Genomic DNA, 24782 nt, shown 5'->3' with positions numbered 1-24782 from the left:
TCCCGGCCGCCAGGGGTCGCGCTGCGGGCGCCGAGCGGGCGCGGCGGGGTCACGGCCCGGGTGGGGGGGTGGGGGGGCAGCGGAGAAAGCGGGGCGCGCCGACGAGCCCGGCGCGGCGCCCGGGCCGCCTGTGCCTCCGCCCGCCGCCCGGCGGGAGCGTGCCGAGCCGGGCGCCATGTCCGGGGCCGGGTAGCCCGCCGCCCGCCGCCCGCCTCCGAGCCGCCCGCCCGCGGGCCGGGGGGCCGGGGAGCCGCGGGCCGGCAGGTAGGGCCGGGCTGGCGGCGGGCGGGGAGGGGGCGCGGGGAGGCCGGGGCTCCGGCGGCGCAGCTGGTTCCGCTTCCTCCGCCGCGGGGAAGTGAAAGCGCGGGGAGCCCGCGGGACAAGGGCGGGCGCGCAGGTGTGCGGCGGCCGGAGGGCGCTCACCCCTCCACCCCGCCCCGGGCCCCCCGCTCCCTGCCCCCCACCCCTGCCCGCGGCCGCGGCTCCCCACCCGGGGTGGGGACGGACGGTCTGGCTGCGTGTGGCCGCGCTGGGCGGCGAGGCGGGGTTGGGGGGCCCGGGGCGGGGGCGGGGCAGGTGGGGGGAGGAGGGCCGCGCTGCCGGCCTGGCGGTGCCCCCGCCGCACGCCCCGGGGCCGACTTCCGCCCGCGCAGCTTCCCCTCCGGGGTTTCGGGAAGTCCCCTCCCTTCCCCTCCCGAGCGCCCCACGCCTCCCGTCCGGTGCTGCAGCCACTCGCCGAGCTGCGCCCCGGCTCCGTGCCCCGGGCTCTGGGGACCCCCGGGTTAGGCCATGGCGGCAGGTGAGCACACAGGGGAGGCCGGTGGAGCGCCCTTGTTCCCCCGCCCCCGCGGCCGCGTCGGACCCAACTTCAGGAGCCTGGAGGTGGGAGGGCGCTGGTGTGTGGGGTCAGTGCACCCGCAGGCAGGACACCCGAGGCTGGTGGAAAGACACAAAAACTTGGATTTTCTGGGCCTTCCTGGAACCCGGGGGGGGGGTCCTCCTGAAAACGTAGAGGTGCGCTCTTTATAAGAACCTCGGCTGGACCGTGAGGTTCTAGTGATGTCATCAGGAGGGGTGGGAAGGTCAGAAACCCAGAAAACAGACTGTCAGGTTGGCGAAGTCACGGCAGGGCCAGTGCAGGAAAGATAGTGACCTCGACTGTGGGGAGTGAGGGCGGCCGGGCCTCTGTAGGGGCCCAGCAGCGGTTCGAGGTCAGAGCCCCCGGGCGGCTGCTGCGGTCAGCTGTGCGCGGGCGTGCTGCTGGGGCGCTGCTGGGGCGCTGCTGGGGCCCTGCTGGGGGAGAGGGCTGCTGCTGCTCGCGGGAAGGGCCGGGTCCCTTTAAGGGTCTGGTGACGTCACAGGCGGGAGAGCTCGGGGTTGGCGGACCTCTGCGACCCTCCCCTCCCCTGTAAGGACTGGGGACAGGAGGGAGCAGAGGGGGGTCTTGGTTGCCTCCCTTCTTCACCTCTGCCCCACTTGACCGTTCCAGATGCAGTGAGTGAGGGGGGGGCCATGGCGGAGGAGCGGCCCCCCCGGCTGGTGGATTACTTCGTGATAGCCGGGCTTGCAGGGAACGGAGCTCCCATTCCCGAGGAGACACGGGTTCCCGAACCCAGTGGGCCCCTGCGCCCTCCCCGGCCAGCCGAGCCCATCACAGACATGGCGGTCATTGCTCGGGCACTGGGCGAGGAAGTGCCCCAGGGCTATACCTGCATCCAGTCCTCCGCTGGGGGCCACCCCTTGGAACTCAGTGCTGGGCTCTTGGGTGGAACGCAGCCCGTCATCTGCTACCGCAGGGGCCGTGACAAGCCCCCCCTCGTGGAGCTGGGGTGCGTGCCCCTTCTGTGCAGGCACCAGGGGAGGCAGGGTGAGGTGGGGGCTGGGATGAGAGCAGGAAGGGGGCAGGGGTGGGGGGATGCACTTAGTCCCCACGTGGAATCAGCGGGTGGACTCCGCAGCTGCTTGCAAGCTATGGGATCTTGGCCAGGGTGGTGAGCCCTTGTGGGCCCATGTCCCCGTTCAATGGGGAGAACACCTCCACAGGGTGCTTGAGAAGACCCAACAGGGTCATCCGTATGTGGGATGTGGCACACAGTGAGTCCACGGGAGCCTTTCCCCCTCGCATTTGTGAACAGTTAGGAGCCACAGAAGGCTGGAGGGCAGAGTCCAGCGAGAAGTGGGCCCTGGTGCTCGCTGTGACAAGACTGGTCAGTAGGACTTGCCCCGAACCCCTGACCTTTGCCCTGCTCTCCATGTTCAGGGTCCTGTACGAGGGGAAGGAAAGACCCAAGCCTGGCTTTCAGGTGCTGGACACAACGCCCTACAGCCACTCGGCCAACCTGGCCCCTCCTGGCCCTGGGCACCCCCGCACCTACCTCACTTGCCGACGGGCAGCAGAGGGGGCAGGGCTGCATGCCCTTGGCATCACCGACGTCTGCCTGGTGCTGCCCAGCAAGGGGGAGGGCACTCCTCATACATACTGCCGACTGCCCCGCAACCTCAACCCTGGTGTGGTGAGCGGGGCCTGTGGTTTGCTGGGGTGTGGGCGCTGGGTCAGAGAGGCCACCTAGGGCTAGAGGGCTTCTGACACCCGCGGCAGGCCTTCAGGGGTGACTCTCCTCTTGGGGGACCAGGATTCCTGGGAGGGCTTCTTCTTTTTCTTGAGATTTATTTATTTGAGGGGCAGAAAGTAAATGAGGGGAGGAGCAGAAGCTCAACTGACTGAGCCACCAGGCACCCCAGGATTGTTGGGAATTTTAAAGACAAAAGACCACTGGGACCCCAAGCTGGCTGGGTCACTTAGGTGTCTGACTCTCCCTCTAAGGGTTGTGAGTTTAAGCCTCGCTCTGGGGCTCAACACTGGGCATGGAGCCTACTCACAATCACTTTTTAAATAAAGAGAAAAGATTGCTAAGGGATGGTAGACAAAATGGAGCCCAGAAAACTTTGTGAGTGTGTATCTATGTCTTGTCATTCTTGGGACAGTGGGGTCCAGCGGTATACCTGTGCTACAAAGTGGGCCTAGCCAAGGCCCACACTCTGGTCTACGAGGCAGGTGAGTGGCCCCCGTGTGCCTCCAGACCCTTGCTCCTTCGTGTCCCCCCTGCCCTGCTGCCTATTGGCTGGCAACATCGCTATGCTCAGAACTCACTTCTCCTTTGCCACCTGGCTTTTCTCTGGCATCTCCTGGGTCCCCCCACAGAGCTGCTGGGCCGGTACCCTGAGGAGGACAATGAGGCGTTCCCCCTGCCCGAGTCCGTACCCGTCTTCTGTTTGCCCATGGGAGCCACTGTTGAGTGCTGGCCTGCCCACACCAAGTACCCCGTGCCCGTCTTCTCTACCTTCGTGCTCACGGGTGCAGCTGGTGACAAGGTGGGTGAACAGCATGCCATGCCCAGGGGTCCAGCTCTGCTGAGCCCACCTCACGGCCTCTCTGCCCCCCGCCAGGTGTACGGCGCTGCCCTGCAGTTCTATGAGGCCTTCCCGAGGGCCAGGCTGTCGGAGCGCCAAGCACGGGCCCTGGGGCTCTTGAGCGCCGTGGAGCGGGGCCGGGCGCTGGGGGGTCGGGCAGTGCGCAGCCGGCGCGCCATCGCTGTGCTGTCCCGCTGGCCGGCCTTCCCCGCCTTCCGCGCCTTCCTCACCTTCCTCTACCGCTACTCCGTCTCAGGCCCCCACCGCCTGCCCTTGGAAGCGTGAGCATGGCAGCCCCCGCTGCTGGGCAGGGTTGACGAGGGAGGGCCAGGCGGGCGGAGGAACAGGGACAGGATCGCGCAATCTGTCCACCGGAAAAGTGCCCCTGGCTGAGGGAAGAGTGGGGCCTGAAGTCTGGTTTACCCTGGCCTGGCCCCAGGGCAGGGGCTGTGCTGAGTTTAGGGACTATGAGGTTCTGGTGCACAGGTGAAGAAGGGCAGAACATGGGCGGGGGGCCGGGGTGTCTGCCTCTGACCCGGATCCCTCTCTTTCCCAGGCACATCTCCCACTTCATTCACAACGTCCCCTTCCCTTCCCCGCAGAGACCTCGCATCCTGGTGCAGGTGAGAGCTGCCACCCAGCGTGGGGCTGCCTGGGCGGAGGGAGTTGGCAGGGGCCAGCCTCTCATTCTGACCTGCGGCTCTTCTGCCTCCCAGATGTCGCCCTATGACAACCTGCTCCTCTGCCAGCCTGTATCCTCACCCCTGCCGCTCAGGTATGTGTCCAGGTTGGGGGGAGGGCTGTGGCTACTGAGGACCTGGTAGGTGCTAGGCAGGTGGGCATGGCCGTTGAGGTCTGCACAGGTCAGACCCTAGCAATATCTGCGCCCGGTGTCTGGGGAGGGGTCTCCGGGGCACCCTGGTGACCCTGCCCCTCTTGCACTGCCTGCAGCGGTGCCAGCTTCTTGCAGCTGCTGCAGAGCCTCGGCCCCGAGCTGGCCATCACGCTGCTGCTGGCTGTGCTCACGGAGCACAAGCTGCTGGTGCACTCGTTGCGGCCTGACCTGCTCACCAGTGTTTGTGAGGCCCTGGTCTCTGTGAGTGCCACCCTGCCCAGCCCACCTTCCCTGAAGCTTTTCACACGTGCCCCCACACCTGTCCAGATTCTACTTCCTTTACCTTCCTCTGAGGGGTTGGGGGGCACAGTCTATACACAACTTGCATCAGGGGCTGTTCTCAGGATCCCACCTCCAGCAGCTTCTGTGACCCTGGCCAATACTCCGGCCACCCCCCCGCCCACTGGTTCTTGCTCTCTGCCGCTACAGATGATCTTCCCGCTGCACTGGCAGTGCCCCTACATCCCGCTCTGTCCACTGGTGCTGGCAGATGTGCTGAGCGCCCCTGTGCCCTTCATTGTGGGTATCCATTCCAGTTACTTCGATCTGCACGACCCGCCTGCTGATGTCATTTGCGTCGACCTTGACACCAACACGCTCTTCCAGTAAGAGGGCTGGGTGTCCATCAGTCAGGGCTGCTTGCAGAGCTGTGGGCAAGCAGTGGGAGAGGCCAGCCAGGAGCCTCACAGCCCTTCCTTCCCTCTGCTCATGTCATAGGACTGAGGAGAAGAAGCCACTGTCCCCTCGGACCCTGCCCCGCAGACCTTACAAGGTTCTGCTGGCAACTCTGACAAACTTGTACCAGCAGCTGGATCAGAGTGAGCACCCTGGGCAGGGGTGGGTGGGATTGGGAACCCACCTGACCGTGGGACCCCAGGCTGGAAGGCCTGTGCAGAACCAGACCTCACTTGCTTGAGGAGGTGGCCAGGATGCCAATTTCCCGGGAGTGTGGGGACTGCTGCATCACGATTCCAAATGTGTGCGCCAGGGATGGGGTGGTGGTGGTGGTGAGTTGGGGGGGTGGCGGGGGGCAAGGACTTGGGGGCAAGGGCTTGGGGGCAATCCAGTCACTGGGGAGGCCTCAAGAGGGTACCTACCAGGGACGCTTTAGCTTCAGCACAGGTGTGGGAGGAGCAGGGTCGGGGCCATCCCTGACCCAGGCTGCCCTGGTCCCCAGCATACACAGGGCCCGAGGAGGAGGCGTCCCTGGAGTTTCTGCTGACAGACTACGAGGCAGTGTGTGGCCGCCGGGCCCGGCTGGAGCGCGAAGTGCAGGGAGCCTTCCTCCGCTTCATGGCCTGTCTGCTCAAGGGCTACCGGGACTTCCTGCGACCGCTCACCCAGGCCCCCTCGGAGGGTGTTCGAGATGTGGACAACCTCTTCTTCCTGCAGGGTAGGGAGAGCTGGCCCGGGGTGGGGGTCGGGGGGTAGGCTCCCTGGCTTGTTCTTCCACTGGTACCAGCCCTGAGCCTGTATGGTCCTTGGGGCCTTGGCTCTGCTCTCTGAGGGCTCAGGGCTTGGGGTAAGCAGCCCGTAGGCCAAACCATCCCCAGGACCCTGACCTCAGGGCTCCCCATCTGAGGGAGTAGGTGCAGACAGAAGGGAGGGACCCCCGGCCAGCTTGGCACCTGTAGTTATCCTGCCAGAGGGGCCCCGACTGGGTCCCAAGGTCTCAGGAAGGTCGTGATAGGGCCTGTGGCCTGCTGAGCCCCATGGTCCACATTCACTCCCAGGCTTCCTCAAGTCCCGGGAGCGCTCCAGCCACAAGCTGTACTGCCAGCTGCTGCGCACACAGATGTTCTCCCAGTTTATCGAGGAATGCTCGTTTGGCTCTGCTCGGCACGCCGCCCTTGAGTTCTTCGACTCTTGCGTTGACAAGGTATTGGATGCTGTCCCCCTGCCCATAGTCGCTGTTAAAAGTGCATTGTCTCACCAGTTGTCGGGGTCACACAGCTGTGTGCCCTCCCATTCCTGACTCCATCCCTGGCGATGTCTCTAGGATCTTAGGGAGCCCGAGTGTCTGTGCTTCTTTCCCACAGCTGTGCTTTCCAGGGGTGCTCTCCTCTGGATATCCTGTCTCTTCCCTGTGCCCACTGTCTCCATGCTCACTCTTACCATCCTGCTTCAGGTCCACCCGGAGCAGGAGAAGCCTGAGCCTACACCCTTGGTGGAGCTTGAGGAGCTGTCAGGAAGTGAGCTCACCGTCTTCATCACTCCTCCTGAAGAGCCCGCAGCACCTGAGGGCAGTGACTCCACCCCCCAGTACTGGTGAGAGCCTCTGTTGGGAGGCCGAGGCCATGGCTGGCTGCTCATCGACCACTCCTAATCCTGCCTCTTTCGGCCCCTCCAGCTACGACGGGTTTCCCGAGCTGCGGGCTGAGCTGTTTGAGTCCCCTCATGAGCAGCCTGGTGCTCTGCCTGTGCCAGGCCCATCCCGCAGCGCCCCCAGCAGCCCTGCCCCTCGCCGTACCAAACAGGTAACAGAGGCACCTGACTCAGGCCGTGTCTTCATCTGTGGAACGGATCTGATAGTACCTACGCTATTATTAGCAGGTTTCAATGTGCCTGGCCCATAAAAAGCACTTAAAATGTTAGCTGTTAGTGTCGTCCCCATCACTTTTGTCTTCTGAGCACTCTGGGAAGGCGGGGGCCCCGGCTCTAGAGCTAGGCCTCGGTGCCTGGGCCCAGGGATGAAATGAACCCTGTGTGCAGCATCCCTCCTGCCTTCTCAGAGCACAGACCCTGGGGAGGGTGCCGCTTCCCCCACCACATCCCCAGGTCTGCCCTGGCCTGATACCGTCCTCACCGGGGTATGCCCTGCCCCATCCAGGAGATGAAGGTTGCGCAGCGGATGGCGCAGAAGTCAGCAGCTGTACCCGAGCTGTGGGCGCGCTGCCTGCTGGGGCACTGCTATGGGCTATGGTTCCTGTGTCTGCCTGCCTATGTGCGCTCAGCACCCTCCCGCGTGCAGGCCCTGCATACGGCCTACCAAGTGCTGCGCCAGATGGAGAGCCGCAAGGTGGTGCTGCCTGATGAGGTGGGTATCCACGCCCAGCCCCAGGGAGGCCCCTGAAGTGGTAGGGAGCTGGGCAGGTGCCTGTGACGCTCACTGAGTATGTTCAGGATGCATCTGTGAACCCCAAGGGCGTAGATCAGCAGGAAGGGCAAGTAGCTCTTCTCTGCAGTGCCCTGGGAGCTGTCCTGGGCTGGTGACGTCTGCAGGACCTGAGGGTTGGGGATGGGAAGGAGCTCCTCACACTGTCCTCTCCTGGCCCAGGTGTGTTACCGCGTACTAATGCAGCTGTGCTCCCATTATGGGCAGCCTGTGCTGTCTGTGCGGGTCATGCTGGAGATGAGGCGGGCAGGCATTGTGCCCAACACCATCACCTACGGCTACTACAACAAGGTACTGAAACTGTTTGGGGTGAGATGGCAGCCGGTGCCAGTGTGGATACAGGGAGGATGCTGCTCCCTCATGCCCCCTTGAAGAGTGACCGTGGAAAGTCCACAGGGCCCTGTAACCCCTGTCAGCCACTGGACCATTGGAGCGGTTTAGCACCAGATAGCATCCCTCCTGCTTGGCAGCTTACTCACTCCTCATAGCTTTGACGGGGTGGCCGGGCAAGGACTGCTACCCCCCACTGGTAGCCATGCTGTCAGCCAGCGTGCCAGGCACTGTTCCAGGCACTGTTCCAGGCATGTCATGTGTTTTCTATCCTTTCATCGTTTCCGCAGCCCCGCCTCCCTCTAGCCCCATGTTACAGGTCCAGGATCCCATAGGGAAGAGGTCAGGGAGTCAGGACATGAACACAGGCATAGTGATGTTTTGTGCGTCCAGGACTTTAACCACAATACTGAAGTGCCTCCTGGTTTTTATGTGATACAACTCATGACTAGAAACATGAAAAAATTTCTTCAAAGCCTTATGCTTAACAAGTAGCGGAGACTGCATACAAAGTATCCGCATAGCTTCTGGCTTCCTTCAGCTCCCTCAGAGTGGCGGTGGCCGAGCCATCAGCAGGACAGACCAAGCAGGACATCTGCAGGGGGAGATGGCCCCTGGGTCCCTGGTGTCCCTGGAACAGGCAGTGGCCATCAGGCTGGAGTCAGGGTGTGGAAGTAGCCCAAGTTGATGAGCACTGTGCTTGGCAGGCTGTGCTGGAAAGCAAGTGGCTGTCTGGTACACCGGGTGGGCGCCTGCGCTGGGCCAAGCTCCGGAATGTCGTCCTGGGGGCTGCTCAGTTCCGCCAGCCTTTGAGGGAACGACGGCGGCAGCAGCAGCAGCAGCAGCAGCAGCAGCAGCAGCAACAGCAGCAAGCAGCAGCACAGGAGGCAGGCAGCTCCCAGACAGGTGGGTAGGAGACCCGGAACCTGCTTGGGGACATGCAGCCAAGCCCTGGTGGGGCAGGGGCACAGAGAACTGGTGCTAGCTTCATGGCTGGCATGGGTTGTTCTGGGGACCTGGGTGTTTTGGGGACAGGTCTGTGCACTTGGCTGGTCACGAAGGAGAGGATGTTCTGTCTGGGAGGAGCCCTACAACCCCAGGCCCATGCAAGAAGCCCTGTTTTGGGACAGGGTGGGCTTTCTGGTGGGCTGTCTTCAGCCTCCTCCTGGTGTTTGCAGAGCCCTATCTCGAGCGTCACTCCCCTACCCGCCCACTTCAGCGCCAGACTACTTGGGCTGGTCAAAGCTTCCGGGACCCAGCTTCACCCACAGGGCGCCTGGTGAAAAGCGGCAGCCTGGGCAGTGCCCGTGGGGCCCAGCCCACCGTGGAGGCCGGCGTGGCCCACAGTGAGTGCCCAGCCTGACCCATACCCCCGGCCTGCTCTCCTGACTGCTTCCCAGGGAGAGAGGAGGAGAGCAGAGCCAGGCTCCAGGGGCCCTCTGTGGGGTGTGCTGTAGAGGATAGGGGACCTTGCCTGGGACAGGTCACTGTGGTGGTAGTAGTGGTGGTGCCAGGGTCTGTGCGGCCAGGGGGTGTCTCCCTGGCTCCTGGACAGCGAGGCACTGTCTCCTACGGTTCTCCTCTGCCCTGCAGTGATAGAGGCCTTGGGGGTACTGGAGCCCCGGGGGTCGCCTGTGCCCTGGCATGATGGAAGCCTCTCAGACCTGAGCCTGACGGGTGAAGAGCTGGCCCCTGGAGGCAGTCTGGAGGACTCAGGCTCAGCCCTGGGTGCCCAGTCCACTGAAGCCCTGGAAGGGCCAAGTGGGCTGGCGTCCAAGGCCAGTGGGCGTCAGGATGAGGCCAGCACCCCCAGACGAGGGCTGGGAGCTCGCCTGCAACAACTGCTCACTCCTTCCCGCCGCTCCCCCGCCTCTCATGTTCCCCCACCTGAGCTGCCCCCCGACCTGCCTCCCCCCGCCCGCCGCAGCCCTATGGACAGCCTCCTGCGCCCCCGCGAGCGCCCTGGATCCACTGCGTCTGAGGTAGCCAGCTGGGGTAGGGGGAGCCAGCTGTGGGGGAGCCCACATGGAGGGGGAGCCAGCCACTGGGGGGGTGTCCAGCTGCTGTAACCCCATGAGGCCCGGGGCGGGGCTGCTAACAGAGAGCCTCCTGCTGACCACTCCTTCTCACGTGCCGGCAGAGCTCAGCCTCTTTGGGCAGCGAGTGGGACCTCTCTGAGTCTTCTGCCAGTAGCCTGAGCCTCCGCCGGTCCTCGGAGCGCCTCAGCGACACCCCCGGGTCCTCGCAGCCACCATCCCTGGAAGTGAGGAGCAGTCCACCCACCTAGATGTGCTAGAAACATGCACAGGGCCTAGTCCCTCTGTCTCTCTATTGAAGGCAGGGGCTGGGGCACCTGCAAGGAGCTTGGGCTCTTCAGCCTGGGGGGGTCTTCTTGCCTGCAGATCCTGCTGTCCAGCTGCTCCTCCTGCCGTGCCTGTGACTCACTAGTGTATGATGAGGAAATCATGGCCGGCTGGGCACCTGACGACTCTAACCTCAACACCATCTGCCCCTTCTGCGCCTGCCCCTTTGTGCCTCTGCTCAGTGTCCAGACCCTGGATTCCCGACCCAGGTGCCCAAAGCAGGGCCAGTGCTTCAGGGTGGAAACAGGGAGGCAGAGGTTCAAGGGCTGACCCCCATTGTTCCCCTACAGTGCCCCCAGCCCCAAACCTGCCCCAGCTGGTGCCAGTAACAGCAAAGATGCCCCCACCCCTGGGGGCTCAGGCCCTGTGCTCAGTGACCGCAGGCTCTGCCTTGCTCTGGATGAGCCCCAGCTCTGCAATGGGCACATGGGGGTAAGGTCTGGGCCGCAGGGGCTTGGGGGACAGGGTGCATGTGTCTGTGTGTTCCCCAGTGGTGGTAGGGCCTGATGAGCCCAGAGCTGCTGGATGAGGTGACTCAGTGGGAAGCATGGTCCTGGGGGTGGGGTCCTGGGGATGGGGCCTGACGGGGGGAGGGGGGCACCCCAGGGGCATGGCCGGCATCTGCCCTGTACTGCTCTCCATCTTTATACCTGACAGGCTGTGCCCCGGCGGGTTGAGGGTGGGGCCTGGGCCTACCTGAGCCCCCTGGTGCTGCGAAAAGAGCTGGAGTCACTGGTGGAGAATGAGGGCAGTGAGGTGCTGGCATTGCCTGAGCTGCCTGCTGCCCACCCCATCATCTTCTGGAACCTTCTGTGGTATTTCCAGCGGCTGCGTCTGCCTAACATTCTGCCATGCCTGGTGCTGGCCTCCTGTGATGGGCCCCCACTGCCCCAGGTCAGTGCCCTTATGCTACCCCGCTTGCTGGGTATGGCCCACCTCACCTCCTGGTGTCTGACGCCCCGAAGAGCTGGCACAGGCTCTTTGGGTCCATTGCCCCAGTCTGATCCCTGGACTGTTCACTTTACAACTAAGCCTTCGTCTGCAGACTTGTGACGTGGCCTAGGTGCCCAGGGCCCAGGGTTAGATGCCTGTGTGGTGCCCAGTACCTCCCACAATGATTCCTGGATGTCTGTCATGACACCAGTATTTATTGAGCACCTTTCAGGTTCCAGGCAGTTTTTAGGCACGAGGGATGCAGATGTCAGAACAAATGCATGCCCTCAGAGCTTGCACTCTCGTGGGGGATACAGGTTCCTTCCCCTTGTTTTTTTGGCTGCATCCCATGATGCCCCTCTCTCTCTCGGAGCATTGCTAGTCCATCTCAAGCCCTCCACCTGCAGTTCGTGAGCCTGCCTTTGTCTTGGCTCTTTACAGGCCCCATCTCCTTGGCTGATGCCTGATCCAGCATCTGTGCAGGTGCGGCTGCTGTGGGATGTCCTCACCCCTGATCCCAGTAGCTGCCCACCTCTCTATGTGCTCTGGAGGATCCACAGTGAGTGTGGTATTTGGCCCAGGCTGGGAAGCAGTGCGTCCCACGCCCAGAGGGCTCAGTAATATCCTGGCTGCTTTCCTTTCTTTCACCCAGGCCAGATCCCACAGCGGGTGGTATGGCCAGGCCCCATCCCTGCACCCCTCAGCCTGGACCTGCTGGAGTCAGTATTGCGCCACGTGGGTCTCAATGAGGTGCACAAGGCTGTAGGGCTCCTACTGGAAACGCTAGGGCCGCCTCCCGCTGGTCTGCACTTGCAGAGGTATGGTGCACCTCTCTGGGAGGTACCTGGTCTGTCCCAGGCTCCATAACCCCTTCTCTCATTCATACCCTCTGCCTCCACTCCAGGGGCATCTACCGTGAAATCTTGTTCCTGACAATGGCTGCTCTGGGCAAGGACCACGTGGACATAGGTAAGGGAGCAGCAGGGGCCTGAGGAGTTTAAGTATCTGGGGCTGGATGTCGGAGGAGGGGGGTGGGAATCCTCCTCTGTTGACCTACTTTCATCCTCTTCCCTAGTGGCTTTCGACAAGAAGTACAAGTCCGCCTTTAACAAGCTGGCCAGCAGCATGGGCAAGGAGGAGCTGAGGCAGCGACGGGCACAGATGCCCTCCCCAAAGGCCATAGATTGCCGGAAATGTTTTGGAGCACCTCTGGAATGCTAGGAACCCTTAAGCTCTCCTCTCTGGCCTGGGGTGGGGAGGTGAGGGAGAAGGCATCCTGGAGATAACTGCTCTCCTTACTCCTTTCATAGAGGAGTTGGAAAGCAGACCTAGCCCTAGGCTCCGAATGTGGACAACAAAAGAGAGGAGGGACCCCTGTTACCAGAAGTCATGATGCCCCTATCTCCAGCCTACCCAGTACGCTTATGCTGATGTAGTACGATATCTGGCGGGAGTTGGCACAGCTCTGTTCCTCCCCAGATTACACTGGGGACTCTCCTCCAGGGCACCCACAGGTCTGCACTGCCCTGGGCATTTTCTAAGTTTTTGTTTTAAAAAACAACTGGAAAGCGACAGAGCTGCTGAGCCTTTGCCCTGAGTAGGAGGGAGGGATGTCATTCCTTGCCAGGCCGGGTGACAGGCCTCCTTTCCTGGAACTGCTGAAGTAGCCTGAAGCTCCCCACTGTCTACCTTAGTGTTTGTATTTTAAGTTATTTATTTTGGAGCCACAGCCCCCTTGCTGATGAGGTTCCTGGGGATGATGAGAGAGAAGGGAAATGGGGCACCGTGGTTCAGCGGTTTGTAGCTCCTGGAAAGTCAGGAGGATGCTGAGGGAGCCCCATCCAGTCCTCATTGTTACCTCCACTCTGCCCAGGGCCCTGGCTGTGCAGTAAGGATTGTTCCTTGCGAAGTTTTGTTGGATGTAAATATAGTAAAAGCTGCTTCTGTTTTTTCCTTCTGCCTCCTGTTCCCTGGGTCTGGGATAATGAACGGCAGAGGTATTTCTTTTTCCTCCTTTCCACCTTTTCATCCCCTGCAGCATCAAGTCTGCCATGTCTTCCCCGACCAGGTCTGGTGCTGGTCCCTTGGTGCTCAGGGAGTTGTCGGAGCAGGAGAGGGGTGAATCTGGTGCTGGCTATGGTGGTGCCAGGCTGTGTGGCACTTCCGGCCCTCCCACACAATCACCCCCTTGTCCCTCATTTGTACCCCACACAAAGGCTCCATTCTCTGGGGGCCTTGAGCTCATCTCTGCCTTCTTTCCTCTCTCCCAGCTTCTCTAGTACCTCCACAGAGGACAGCCCACTCCCGGGTAGGCGGTACTGGCAGCTCTCATGTACCCTGGGAGCTCTGGCAGCCCCCCTAGACCCCCTCAGTTGCTCTAGGTGCAGGCGGTGCTCTTCCAACTAGGGTCTCAGCCTGTGGACAGGACCAGGAAGATAGGCAAGGATGAAGGAGCTCACTGGGCAAGAAGGAGACACTCAGAATTCTCCCTTTCCTGTAGAATGAAATAAACACAGGAAACAACTCCCCAAGTGCTGCAGAACAAATCACCAAAGGGAATTAGCCAACAAAACACATGCCTTGGGGAAGGAGGGCAGGAGTGTCAATGGAAGGAATAACTTACATGAGGCTTTAGTGCAAATTCCTCGGGTGGTGGACAGTGGATGGAGAGTAGTACTGGAAACTTCGAGCCACAGGACCGACCCTTCCGCATCCTGCAGTGAGCATGGATGCTTTTCCAACATCCTAAAAGAGCTGCATGGGAGGGAAGCGAGGGTTTAGGAGATGTGCTCTGTCCTGCTGGGGACTGGGAGGTGTGTCCTTCAGAAGGGAAACCCTCCTGTCAGTCCAGGTTCTGATCGGACCTGACTCCCCAGAATCATCCTGTGCCTGTATCTGCAAGGGAGCAACCGCCTTCCTGATATCCCAAGTGTTTGTAGGACATAGTATGTCCAGCAGAGTGAACTGTCTGGAATGAGAGGATTTTAGTCCCTTACCTTCACAGAGCATACCATCTTGATGGTCTAGAGCACCCCTTGCCTCAGACAGTAATGATAATCACTCTCACTTCCAACTCCTGTACTTCTTACCTTTGGGCCTCCTGGTAGAGACCTACAGTCAGGTGGACAGGACTACAGAATCCTTTAGCTCCAGGAATATCTGGAAATTCCAAGAGTAAAGTACTCACTACAGCCTATGACATCTCTGTGCTATGGCCTAGGGAGCTAGATGAGGGAGGACAGGCCTATTCCTGGCTGGTTTTTTCTTACCAGACTTGAGAGCCTATACAGGGTTGAGTTTGACAGTTCAATTAAATCTTGTCTCTGCAATTTACTAATTTTATTACATCAGCCAAATTACTTAACTCCTGCATCTCAGTGTTTCCTCATCTGCAAATTGAGATTGTTTACCAAGATTAATCCTACAATCCTTATCAAGTGCTAAGCACACTTTGTAAACACTGGCTTTGGAAAGAAAAGCCAACGAACAGGTGGTCTGTGAAGGGAAAGGTCAGGTCCGCTGGGCAGTGGTGGCCTCACGCCTGTGCTTGGAGTCTGATGGCCCCATATTCAAAGTCCCTTCCACAGTCGGCCTTTAAGGTATTTTCTGGGGCTTCCCTGGCACTTGGTCAGGCTGGCATCTCCGGCCACCGCCTTTCCCCTGTCTGCCCTGGAGGGCCAGTTGGTGAGGGGTGCAGAACAGGTCAGGAAGAGGGCGGCCCCTCCTGAAGGCAGGTCACCCGCCACATCCCCGCACACAGGGGCCTGTGGGTTTGTGTCAAATGACCGAGTCGCTGAGAACGTTAGGACGGGAAACCGTGTTCGGTGCCTGCAAGGAGGGCACCGATGGAAGCGGGATGTGCGACTCAGTGCAATTGTTGGAAAAGTCTGCTCGTGGCTGCCGTCGCGCTGGCTGAGTGCTGCCTGCGTCCTCGGCGCCGACCTGCGCTCCTTGAACGTACTATCTTATCGTCACGATGACCCGGTGCGACGGGCGCTCCTCTCCATCCTTCCCGTTTGATAGATGGGGAAACTGAGGCACAGAGCGTCCAGGCGAGGGGACGTGCAGCGGAGCCCATGGCCGGGAGAAGGCGGAGCCGCAGGGACTCGGCCGGGGCGCCAGTCTCCCGCGCCAGGCCCTCGGCGTCTCGGAGCCTGCTCTGGGGTGTCAGCCGCACCCGGGCCGCGGGCTTGTACCGGGGTGGGGGGCGGACACCGCATCCACCGTTGGAGGCCCGGGCCCCAGGGCTCACGGCCCCGCCGCCCCGCCCGCGCCCCACGCACACCCGGAGGCCACGCCCCGCACGGACCGCGAGGCCCGGCGCCTGCCGCCGCGGCCTTCGTCGGGTTCCGGGGCTCGGTCGCGATGGGCCACCCCCACGCAGAGCCCAGCGCTGCCCGCCGACCTCCATCTTTGGAGTCGGGAGGATGAGAGCGGGCTCTGGGGATCCCGGTGTGGGGTACGGGGTACGGCGGCTGCCTGGGGACCAAAACGTCTCCAAGGGAAAGTTGCAGCCTGAAGCGATTTTTTGACCCCCGACACTTAATGGGCTGCCGAAGACCCGGATGTGTCTGGGACTGGCCGAGGTACCCATTAACGCGCCCCCGCTAGACCATCCCCCTCCTCCGCGCACGATTGGGTGCTGCGGCCGCCAATCAGCGCCCTTCCAGCCACTCACTCTTCAAGGGTGGGGTGTAGTCCCGGCATCCCGCCTGCTATTAGCGAGGCCTGGAAGAAGAGGGCGGGGAGGCCGGCTGAGGTCGCCCAATGGGCGTCGTGGCGTGTAGGGAAGGTGGAGTCCAGGCGCTTGGCAGCTGCCCAATCAGCGTCCTTGTTTGTGTGGTGCCGCCGCCGGTGCAGCCGCCGCCGCCGCCGCCGCTGCCCCCCGTCTGTACCGCAGTGTCTGCTCCGCCCGCCCGCCCCGGTCCGGCCCGCCCCCCTCCCCCACCCCCGCCCCCGGTCCTGTCGGCGGGGTCCGGAACCCACTGTGCCGTCGCCTCCCTTTTTCGACGCCTCCGCCGCCGCCTGAGGAGGCGAGCTCGCTGGGAGTTACACCGCCACCGCCAGGTGAGGAGCTGTGGCCTAGGCCCGCCCGGCCTCCCGCCCGCCCGGGGGCGGCGAGCGGCGAGGACAGGAGGGAGCCGGGAGGCGGAGGCGGCGGCGGCGGTGGCGGCGGCGGCGGCGGTGGGGGAAGGGCAAGGTGGAGGGCGGGGGAGGGGAAGCGCCCGCGAGCCGACGCCCGCCCGCGCGCCCCCGCCTCGCGTCCCCCTCCCCCGCCCGGCCCCGCGCGCCCCCGCCCCGCGCTCCGCTCACCTCGTCCCCTCCCCCGCCCGCGCGCGCGCCCCGGCCTTTCCCTCCGGCCTCGCGCGCCCCCGCCTCGCGTCCCTCCGCTTCTTCTGCTTTTACTCCCTTTCCCCTCCCGCGCGCCCCGTTCCCCCGCCATCCCCGCTTCCACTCTCGGTCTCCTGCCCGCCCGCCCGGCGCCCCCGCGCTCCTCTCGAGCGCCCCCGCCCCCGGGGCTGCCCTCGGGGCTGTGGGGGCCGCTCCCCGCGCGCCGGCCAGGCTCCTCTTTCTTCGGGGGCAGCGCTTTCCTTCGGTGCCCGGGAGCCGGCGGCGCGGGACTTGGAGGACTTTGTGGCTCCACTCGCGGGGACGCCGAGGCGCTGGCCTCCCGCTGGGCCGCCCGCCGGCCGGGACGGCGCTCCCCCTTCGCCGACCCCCGGCGCGCAGGAGCGGGCCCGGGGGCGGGGGCTGTCGGTGGGGCTCCGGCTGCCCTCGGGACGGATTTCGGGCTTCCGATCCGCGGCGGTTCCGAGGGCTTTTGTGTGCGTGTGCGGAGGTTCGGCAAGGAGGGAGCCGGCTTCCCGGCCGGGCTGCAGCGGGCCTCCGGGGTCGGGGCAGGTCTCTCGTCCGTGTCGACGACGAGCTGATGCTTCTGAGTTTTTGAAACGTTTTTATTTCAGAAAATTTAGTGTTTGGTAGACTGCGTGCGTGTGATTCAAAATGCAGGCTCCCCTCTCAACTTCTCCAGCCACCCAGCCTCACTCCCTGGTGCCTGGTTTCTGATTGTTTTCTGGCAGCAGCGTGCTGCCTCCGTGTTGGAGACTCACCTCGTGGAGTGTTCGTGCTCACTTTTTTTGCTTTTTTCTTTGATACATTGACCTAAACTCTTCCTTGAAGTCTGACTCCCGTTTTCGGTGCCGGAGTGGTCAGCATTTGTGCCGGCGTGATGGGGAAGGAGGCTACTTCGGGAGCTTCTAACGGTGGTGCTATGGAAGGCCTCCGTGTATTTTAAAGGAAGGCCCACGTGTGTAGGAAATGGTGCTGCTTTTAGGTGACTGATATCGAGTCTGTATTTGAGGATGGGCTGGCTCAAGGATAGTCTTTCCTTGGGCTTTTTAAGCAGGGTGTATGAAGAGTGACTTAGTGGGAGTACTGATCTGGTCGTGCTGTCTTCCATTTTTAGAGGAATATAGTTTTTTAGTTTAGGGGCAGTGGTATAGCCATCATGGGCACTCATGAAGCAGAGAAACAATCAGTGGGAATCAGAAGGCCAGACCTGTAGGCTGAGTGACCCAGTTTGAGAAAAGATGAGGCTTATGGACCTTTGTTCTGCTTCTTCCATGAGAACACTTTCAATAAAGTGAGAGGGATTTGTAGCCGACAGCAGCATCCATCTTTATGACACTGTGGTTTGCCTCCCCTGACTGTGATGTCTGTTAACTTCCTGTTTAGAGGCAGTCCGAAAAGGCTCTAAACAGAGGCTGCACTCAGATACTTGTCTAGGAACAGTACTGACCAGGTACCCTGATCAGCGGTTCAAGTCTAAGTTTTGGCAGTAACTTTTACTGCTGTGTTTAGCATAAGACCACGGGTGTGGGGAGAGAAGATGTGAAAGATTTTTTTGAACCTCATAGTCTTAAAGTATATTCAAAAGCCTGTGTGCTATCCCTCTTTCTCTCCGTCTTTTTTTTTTTTTCTTGGACAAATGTTTCCAATAATCCCCCCCACACTCCCCCAACCACCCACCCCTCACACACCACCTCCTTCTTCTTTTTTCTGTCTGGGCTTGGCCAGACCTTCAGGTTGGATTTTGGTTACAGAACAGCAGCGTGGGGGGGGGGGGGGGGAAGGGTGTCAGTGTGTCATTAATAGTATCCTGATCATATGCTGGCACCTCTGGATTCATCCTAGCTTTAAGCAGTATGTTGTATGTAAACCAGGCCTCTTGCTTCAATTTACTGTTCCTTATCTTCCACACCTACTGAGCTGGAGGGACATAGGTGGGGAACATCAGTTGTGTGCTGTCCTAATTTCTAGACTCAAGTATAGTCCATGTCAGTCAACCCATTGGGATAAGCATGTTCACAGGCAGACACTCTGCACTCAGAATACTTATGTTGTTTGGCTCGTCGAGAAAAGCCAAACCAGCTTGGATTGATTAAAACAACTGCTAGAGAAACTGTAAGATTTTTTTAAAAGATATTATTTATTTCTTCATGAGAGTCAGAGAGAGAGACACACACATAGGCAGAAGGAGAAGCAGACTCTGTGCAGGGAGCCCGATGTGGGACTCGATCCCGGGACCCTGGGATCACACCCTGGGCCAAAGGCAGGCGCTAAACTGCTGAGCCATCCTGGCGTCCCAGAAACTGTAAGATTTGAGCCTTAACTAGGTCCTTAACTAGGACCAAGGAATTGTTTTCTCCAGACCTTTTACAGTTCTGAAAAACTCTGAAGTAGTTTGGAGGGGAGGAGGGAAGAAAAGACACACCCAGATTGACTATAAATCTAGCCCTGGTGTAAAACTGTCCACTTCTTGCTCAGGAAAAATCTAACCTATCAGAGGATGCCACACAAAGTTGCAGTTCCCTTGCATTGGTTAAGCTTGAGGAAAGATACATAAGGAAGTTCAGTTTTTGTTGAAAAGGTGTGCCTTTTAGGGGGAAATCTTCTATTAGCTGTATTGTGTGGTTTAGCCTCGGTATCCCAGTGATATTTTCTGTAGGTATTGGTTAGCGATTTTGGTGGCTTCAGAGTCCTTGAAGTAGAGACAAGCCTGTATTTGTGTAATAATGATGAAAGCATTGAAGAATAGATCTGATTTGAAATGCTCCATCCTCATGTTCCATTTCTTACTTTCTTATGGATATTTAAAATATTCCTATGTAGTTTTGAATTCATTCAATAGGAAAGGAGTGACCCAGGGTCATTAAAAAGCTTAACTTGTCTACTTCTTAGATGGTATGTCCCTCAAAATCCTCTGATCTTTGTCATTGCCTTAAGTTGCCATTAACTGGCAAGAACCTATCAAGAGTTGTGAGTTATAGTACCAAAAGCAACAGATGAATAAGAACACATATTTTGTTGCTTTTGAAGTATGAAACTGGTCAAATCCAGTCCTGAAATAGTAATTGCAGAAAGTTCTTTGACAATGTATAAGCTTAATTGTTATTAGTACTAACCAGTAAAGTATTAACAAAAATGACAATACTTTGACATTCCTGAGCCATTCTCTTCTTGCGTTTCACATTTGAATGGTATACATTTTAAAATAATTCAGGTTACCATTACTTGAAACCTGAAAGTCTTGCTTTAAACCACCTGATCATAGCTTTCTTGATCTTGTTTCATTTTGGGGGAAGTGTTTTTTTTTTTTTTTTTTTTAAGATTTTATTTATTTATTCATGAGAGAGAGAGAGAGGCAGAGACACAGGCAGAGGGAGAAGGAGGCTCCATGCAGGAAGCCCAAAATGGGACTTGATCCGGGGTCTCCAGGATTACATCCTGGGCTGAAGGTGGCGCTAAACCGCTGAGCCACCTGGGGTGCCCAAGGCTCCTCATTTTTATATCCCCATTTCTCTCAGTACAAATCTGTTCTGACAGTGACCTGTAAGGTCTTTAATGATCTGCAGTTGTCCCCCCTTCTCTGTTGATCTGTTACCTTCCTCTTGCTCACTCCATCCCAGCCACCTTGACTTATTACTTAAATACATCAGTCACACTATCTTAGGATCTTTGCATTAGCTATTCCCTCTAGTGGAAAATAGCTAGTTTTTCCTACAGAGATGATACAAATGACTAATTTCCTCACCTTCAAGTCTTTGCTTACATATGTCACTTTTTCAGTGAGATCTCTTAAAATTGTACCTTCAGTTCCCCCCATTTCTCACTCCTGATTTTTTCCATGCTCTATTTTCTTTTTTTCCCCAGTGCTTATTACTTTATAACATTTGTTATATTTCTTGTCTTTTTAAAAACTTTAGTGAACAGATAGCACATTAGTTTCACAGGTAGAGTTAAATAATTCATCAGTTGTGTATAACACCCAGTGCTCATGACATCACGTGCCCTCCTTAATTGCCTGTCACCTAGTTTACCCCCTCCCCCCATCCTCCTCCCCTCCAGCGACCCTCAGTTTGTTTCAAAGATTTAAGAATTTTTTTAAAGATTTTATTTATTTATTCATGAGAGACACAGAGAGGCAGAGACAGGAGGAGCAGGCTCCATGCAGGAAGCCCAATGCGGGACTCCATCCCAGGAATCCAGGATCACGCCCGGCTCCAAAGGCAGATGCTCAACCCCTGGGTCACCCAGGCATCCCGAGTTAAGAATTTCTTTTGGTTTGTCTTCCTCTGATTATTTCCCATTCCGTTTTCCTTCCCTTCCCATATGATCCTCTGCCCTGTTTCTTATATTCCACATATGAGTGAAGCCATATAATTGTCTTTATCTGGTTCACTTTTATTGCCTTTTTAAAAAAGTTTATTTAAGTAATCTCTACACCCAACATGGGGCTCGAACTCACCACTCTGAGACCAAGAGTTGCATGCTTCTCCAACTGGGCCAGCCAGGCAACCCCTCCCCTGCTTTTTTTTTTTTTTTTTTTTTAACATTTATTGCATATTGCTTCCCCTCCTATGATACAAGGTCCATAAAAGCATGGATTTATTTTGGTGTTTTAACATCTAATATGGTACTTGGTACCTAGTTAATAAATATTTGTTGATCAAATAAGAATAATAACTGTTTTCTTAATCTCATTGTTTATTACAAAAGTACGAAATGTGATTAGCATAATATGGGATTTTAAAGTGTGAACTTTGAAGCGTCATACAAATAATGTTGATAAAATTATTGCCTTCCCATTGAAATGGTAAATAACACTTGATTATTCAGAAAAATCTTCTGTGTACTCAACATTGATTATCACATCTCTCCTGAACTCCCAAGTTCTTGCTTCTGGTTTTCTACTGTGTGCTGAACATAGCCACCTGTGTTCCATTGGTACCTCACACTTAGCGTTTTCATCATCAGCCTCCCTTCTCTGATTCATGGAGTCACCTAACCCAGAGGTGGGAGCATCGTCGTCCGTTCTCTCTTATCCATTACTTTCTTTTTTCCTTTTTTTTAAAAAAGATCTTATTTATTCATGAGACACAGAGAGGTAGGCTCCCTGCAAGGAGCCCATGTAGGACTCATCCCAGGATTGGCATCACAACCTGAGACGAAGGCAGATGCTTAACCACTGAGCCACCCAGGTGTCCCTCTTATCCATTACTTTCTAAATATTTCTGAACCACTACTTCTTTCTCTGTCTCCATTGCTGGTCTCCTGCTTCAGGCCTGCAACTCTTATTTGGGAGATTGCCAGGATATCTTATAGTTCTCTTTGTTTTTAATTTTGTTGCCTTTTAAACTCTCAATCTTATTGTCTTCAAAATGGTCTGACATAGAGATCTGATTATTCTCTTGGTCTTTCTCAAAAGTATTCAATAATTTCCAGTTGTATAAAGATAAATTTTATTTATTTTTTTTTATTTATTATTTATGATAGTCACACACAGAGAGAGAGAGAGAGAGAGAGAGGCAGAGACACAGGCAGAGGGAGAAGTAGGCTCCATGCACTGGGAGCCTGACGTGGGACTCGATCCCGGGTCTCCAGGATCGCGCCCTGGGCCAAAGGTAGGCGCCAAACCGCTGCGCCACCCAGGGATCCCTAAAGATAAGTTTTAAACTTTGCATTGTGTTCAGGCCCTGTAATCTTGGCCTTTGCTTTTCTATCCAGCCTTACATTTCTCCCTTATAGCTTATACATGAGCAGATAAAGTTCTAGTTCCTAGATCAGTTTCCATGTCTCCTTTCAAATATTACTTTCTGGGAAACCTTCCCCTGACTTTCCCAGAGAGACTTACATTTGCTTTATTCTTTGATCTCACTCTATAAATGCTATTTGTCTCCCCCCCCCCCATGGTCTGTAAACATCCTGAAAAATACATTTTTTTATTGTTGTGTCTCCAGTGCCTAGGATGGTACTCATCATTTGAAAGATAGTAAAGATAGGAATATGAGAAAATATCGCATACATTTAGAAGGCACCTCTTTTGTTATGTTCTGGGGGCAGAAGAACAAAGTCGGAGTCCTTATACTGCCATTTATTGTCTGTGTGACCTTGGTTTAGTCCTTTGAAGTCTTCAAGCCATAGTTCCCTCACCTTAGAAATGGGTATCAACAGCTGCCTTATCTCTTTGGTTAGGTTTAGGTTCCTGTGTCAGTCAAATGAGATTATACATAAAGGTGCTTTATAAACTGTAAGGAACTGTACAATCATTAATTATTATGTGCTGACACAAGCTGAGCTTTCCTCACAACTCCTTTTTTCTTTTTCATATTGAAATGAGGCTTATTTTTTAAATCATTGAAACCATAAATAATACTCTTCAGCATGTATTCTGTTCATAGCCATTTTCATCAGTATGTGTGATGTACCCCTGAATATCACCTTAAATGGGGAGGATTTAAAGGCTTTCCCAGTATCTCAGTGGATAAAAAAGGTTGCAAAATCCTGGGAAGTTACTCTTCTCGAGGAATGTTTCAGTCATGAGTTCTGTAATTTTTTTCTCAGGTTTTTTTCCTCAGATTTTATTTATTTGAGAGAGAGCAGGTGGGGAGAGGAGCAGAGGGAGAAGGAGAAGCAGGCTCCCCGATGGTCAAGGAGCCCTATATGTGGTTCAATCTCAGAACGCTGAAACCATGAACTGAGCCCAGAGCAGATACTCAACCCACTGATCCAGGTACCCCTCTCAGTATTTTTGGATTGCATTTTTGCAACTTTCAGAACCTAAAATGAATTTTTATTTCTTGGTTTTAAAGATTTATTTATTTATTTGAGAGGAGAGAGTGTTTGCGTATGTGCATGTGCACAAGCAGGAGGGCCAGAGGGAGAGAGAAATTCGAGCACTCTGTGCTGAGCACAGAGCCCAATGTAGGGCTTGATCTCACGACCCTGAGATCATGACCTATGATCACCACCTGAGCCGAAACCAGGAGTTGGATGCTTAACTGACTGCACTGACCAGGCACCTCTCAAAAGGAATTTTTTTTTAAGATTTTATTTATTTATTCGTGAGAGACCCAGAGAGAGAGAGAGACAGAAACATAGAGGGAGAAACAGGCTCCATGCAGGAAGCCTGATACGGAACTCTGTCCCCGAGACCCTGGGATCATGCCCTGAGCAAAGGCAGACACTCAACCGCTGAGCCACCCAGGCATCCCTCAAAAGGAGTTTTTTTTAATTTAAACTAATTTTTTGAGGACTTTCTTTGTGTAAGGCTTTGTACTACCTTGATTCTTAAGGTAACTGTACAGATGAGAAAGCCCAATTCCCAGAGACATTGTCATTTTGCTAGAATCTAGTATTTGAACAACTCTGCTTGATCTCAAAGGTTGTGATCTTAACATCCTCCTAACTTTCCTTTTTTTTTTTTTTTTAATTTTTATTTATTTATGATAGTCACAAAGAGAAAGAGAGAGGCAGAGACATAGGCGGAGGGAGAAGCAGGCTCCATGCACCGGGAGCCCAATATGGGATTCGATCCCGGGTCTCCAGGATCGCGCCCTGGGCCAAAGGCAGGCGCCAAACCGCTGCGCCACCCAGGGATCCCCCTCCTAACTTTCCTCATAGAGTTTTGTTTTGCCCTAAAAAAAACAAAAACAAAAAATAGAATAGTAATAATAAGTATTATGTGAAAAAATTATGTGGTCTTTTTTTTTTTAAGTTATGTGGTCAAATAGTGTTTTGAAAAATAAAATTCTGGGATAAATTATGTTAAGGCACATTTCTTTATTGGCATGACTTCTCAGAGCCTTGCATGTTTAAGTATACATTGTACATTGGGAGAGGTAAAAGAATGGCTAAAGTATGCAGAGGTCCTCAAAATTATTTGACTGTGAAAGAGCTTCTTAAAGTATTGGTGATCTCCGTGCTCTGAGAATACTGCACTTTGTTATTCTGCTTTCCTCTTTGAGTTAAAAGTTTTTTAAGGGTTGTTACTGTGGAATGAGGGAATTGATTGCTTTTGTGTGCTAGTTTTCCAAAGAACTAGAATGGTGGCATTAATAAGCTAGATATGTTTTGGAAACTTCACTGGTATGATGGCTGCCATTTTCCCCTCATGAATCTTCCAAGGCAAATGGCACAGCTCATGCAACTTGGCTCCTACTTTCAATGAATTCCCAAGAGGATAACTGAGCTTCTGTCCCCTCCATCTTTAATCTAATGTGCCAGAAGCTGGAGAGTGCAATTTTGTAAGTGAATAGAAACCTTTGAGCCTAGAGCAAGAAGCTCTTCCTTTCTGTGAAGATGTTAGCATAGCACTACAGAATCTGTAAAGCCCACCATCGGACTGTGAGGCACACAGAAGGACTTTTGGTTTTTGGTCTTTTTAAGATGATAT

General features: G+C 56.2%; 2 protein-coding genes across 5 annotated transcripts in view; both read left to right on the top strand.

The window, feature by feature from the left end:
• The first annotated feature begins 190 nt into the window (after window positions 1-190).
• DENND4B (DENN domain containing 4B) lies at window positions 191-13000 on the top strand. Of its 3 annotated transcripts, XM_041744300.1 has the most exons (28): window positions 192-264; window positions 1490-1829; window positions 2261-2513; window positions 2986-3055; window positions 3203-3372; window positions 3448-3692; window positions 3968-4034; window positions 4128-4186; window positions 4363-4507; window positions 4736-4911; window positions 5024-5124; window positions 5484-5699; window positions 6040-6185; window positions 6435-6574; window positions 6657-6783; window positions 7137-7343; window positions 7584-7712; window positions 8459-8657; window positions 8930-9097; window positions 9345-9733; window positions 9892-10014; window positions 10154-10323; window positions 10405-10546; window positions 10772-11008; window positions 11489-11606; window positions 11700-11865; window positions 11952-12016; window positions 12123-13000. In XM_041744300.1, exons 2-28 carry the CDS (start codon window positions 1513-1515, stop codon window positions 12266-12268), a joined length of 4491 nt encoding a protein of 1496 aa, XP_041600234.1. In that variant the 5' UTR covers window positions 192-264; window positions 1490-1512; the 3' UTR covers window positions 12269-13000. The 3 variants fall into 3 exon arrangements, with proteins under 3 accessions (XP_041600224.1, XP_041600234.1, XP_041600244.1); XM_041744290.1 differs by having other exon boundaries at window positions 191-264; window positions 2986-3372; XM_041744310.1 differs by lacking the exon at window positions 192-264 and adding an exon at window positions 277-799 and having other exon boundaries at window positions 2986-3372.
• Window positions 13001-15747: 2747 nt separating this feature from the next.
• Window positions 15748-24782, top strand: part of GATAD2B (GATA zinc finger domain containing 2B) — a 105288-nt gene continuing 96253 nt past the window's right edge. The window contains exon 1 of one of the 2 annotated variants that reach the window (XM_041744336.1): window positions 15748-16114. The gene's annotated coding sequence lies outside the window, so the exon portion shown is untranslated. The remainder of the gene's footprint in view (window positions 16115-24782) is intronic. The other variant, XM_041744326.1, reaches the window with a different exon arrangement.

Source organism: Vulpes lagopus, chromosome 1 (genome assembly GCF_018345385.1).
Source record: "Vulpes lagopus strain Blue_001 chromosome 1, ASM1834538v1, whole genome shotgun sequence".
Classification (NCBI taxonomy): domain Eukaryota; kingdom Metazoa; phylum Chordata; class Mammalia; order Carnivora; family Canidae; genus Vulpes; species Vulpes lagopus.
This window is presented reverse-complemented; position numbering and strand designations above follow the sequence as displayed.

Coding starts and splice junctions, on each gene's coding strand:
- DENND4B (XM_041744310.1), top strand. Junction 4,035..4,127: donor GACCTCGCATCCTGGTGCAG/GTGAGAGCTGCC, acceptor TCTGCCTCCCAG/ATGTCGCCCTATGACAACCT. Junction 7,713..8,458: donor CCTACGGCTACTACAACAAG/GTACTGAAACTG, acceptor TGTGCTTGGCAG/GCTGTGCTGGAAAGCAAGTG.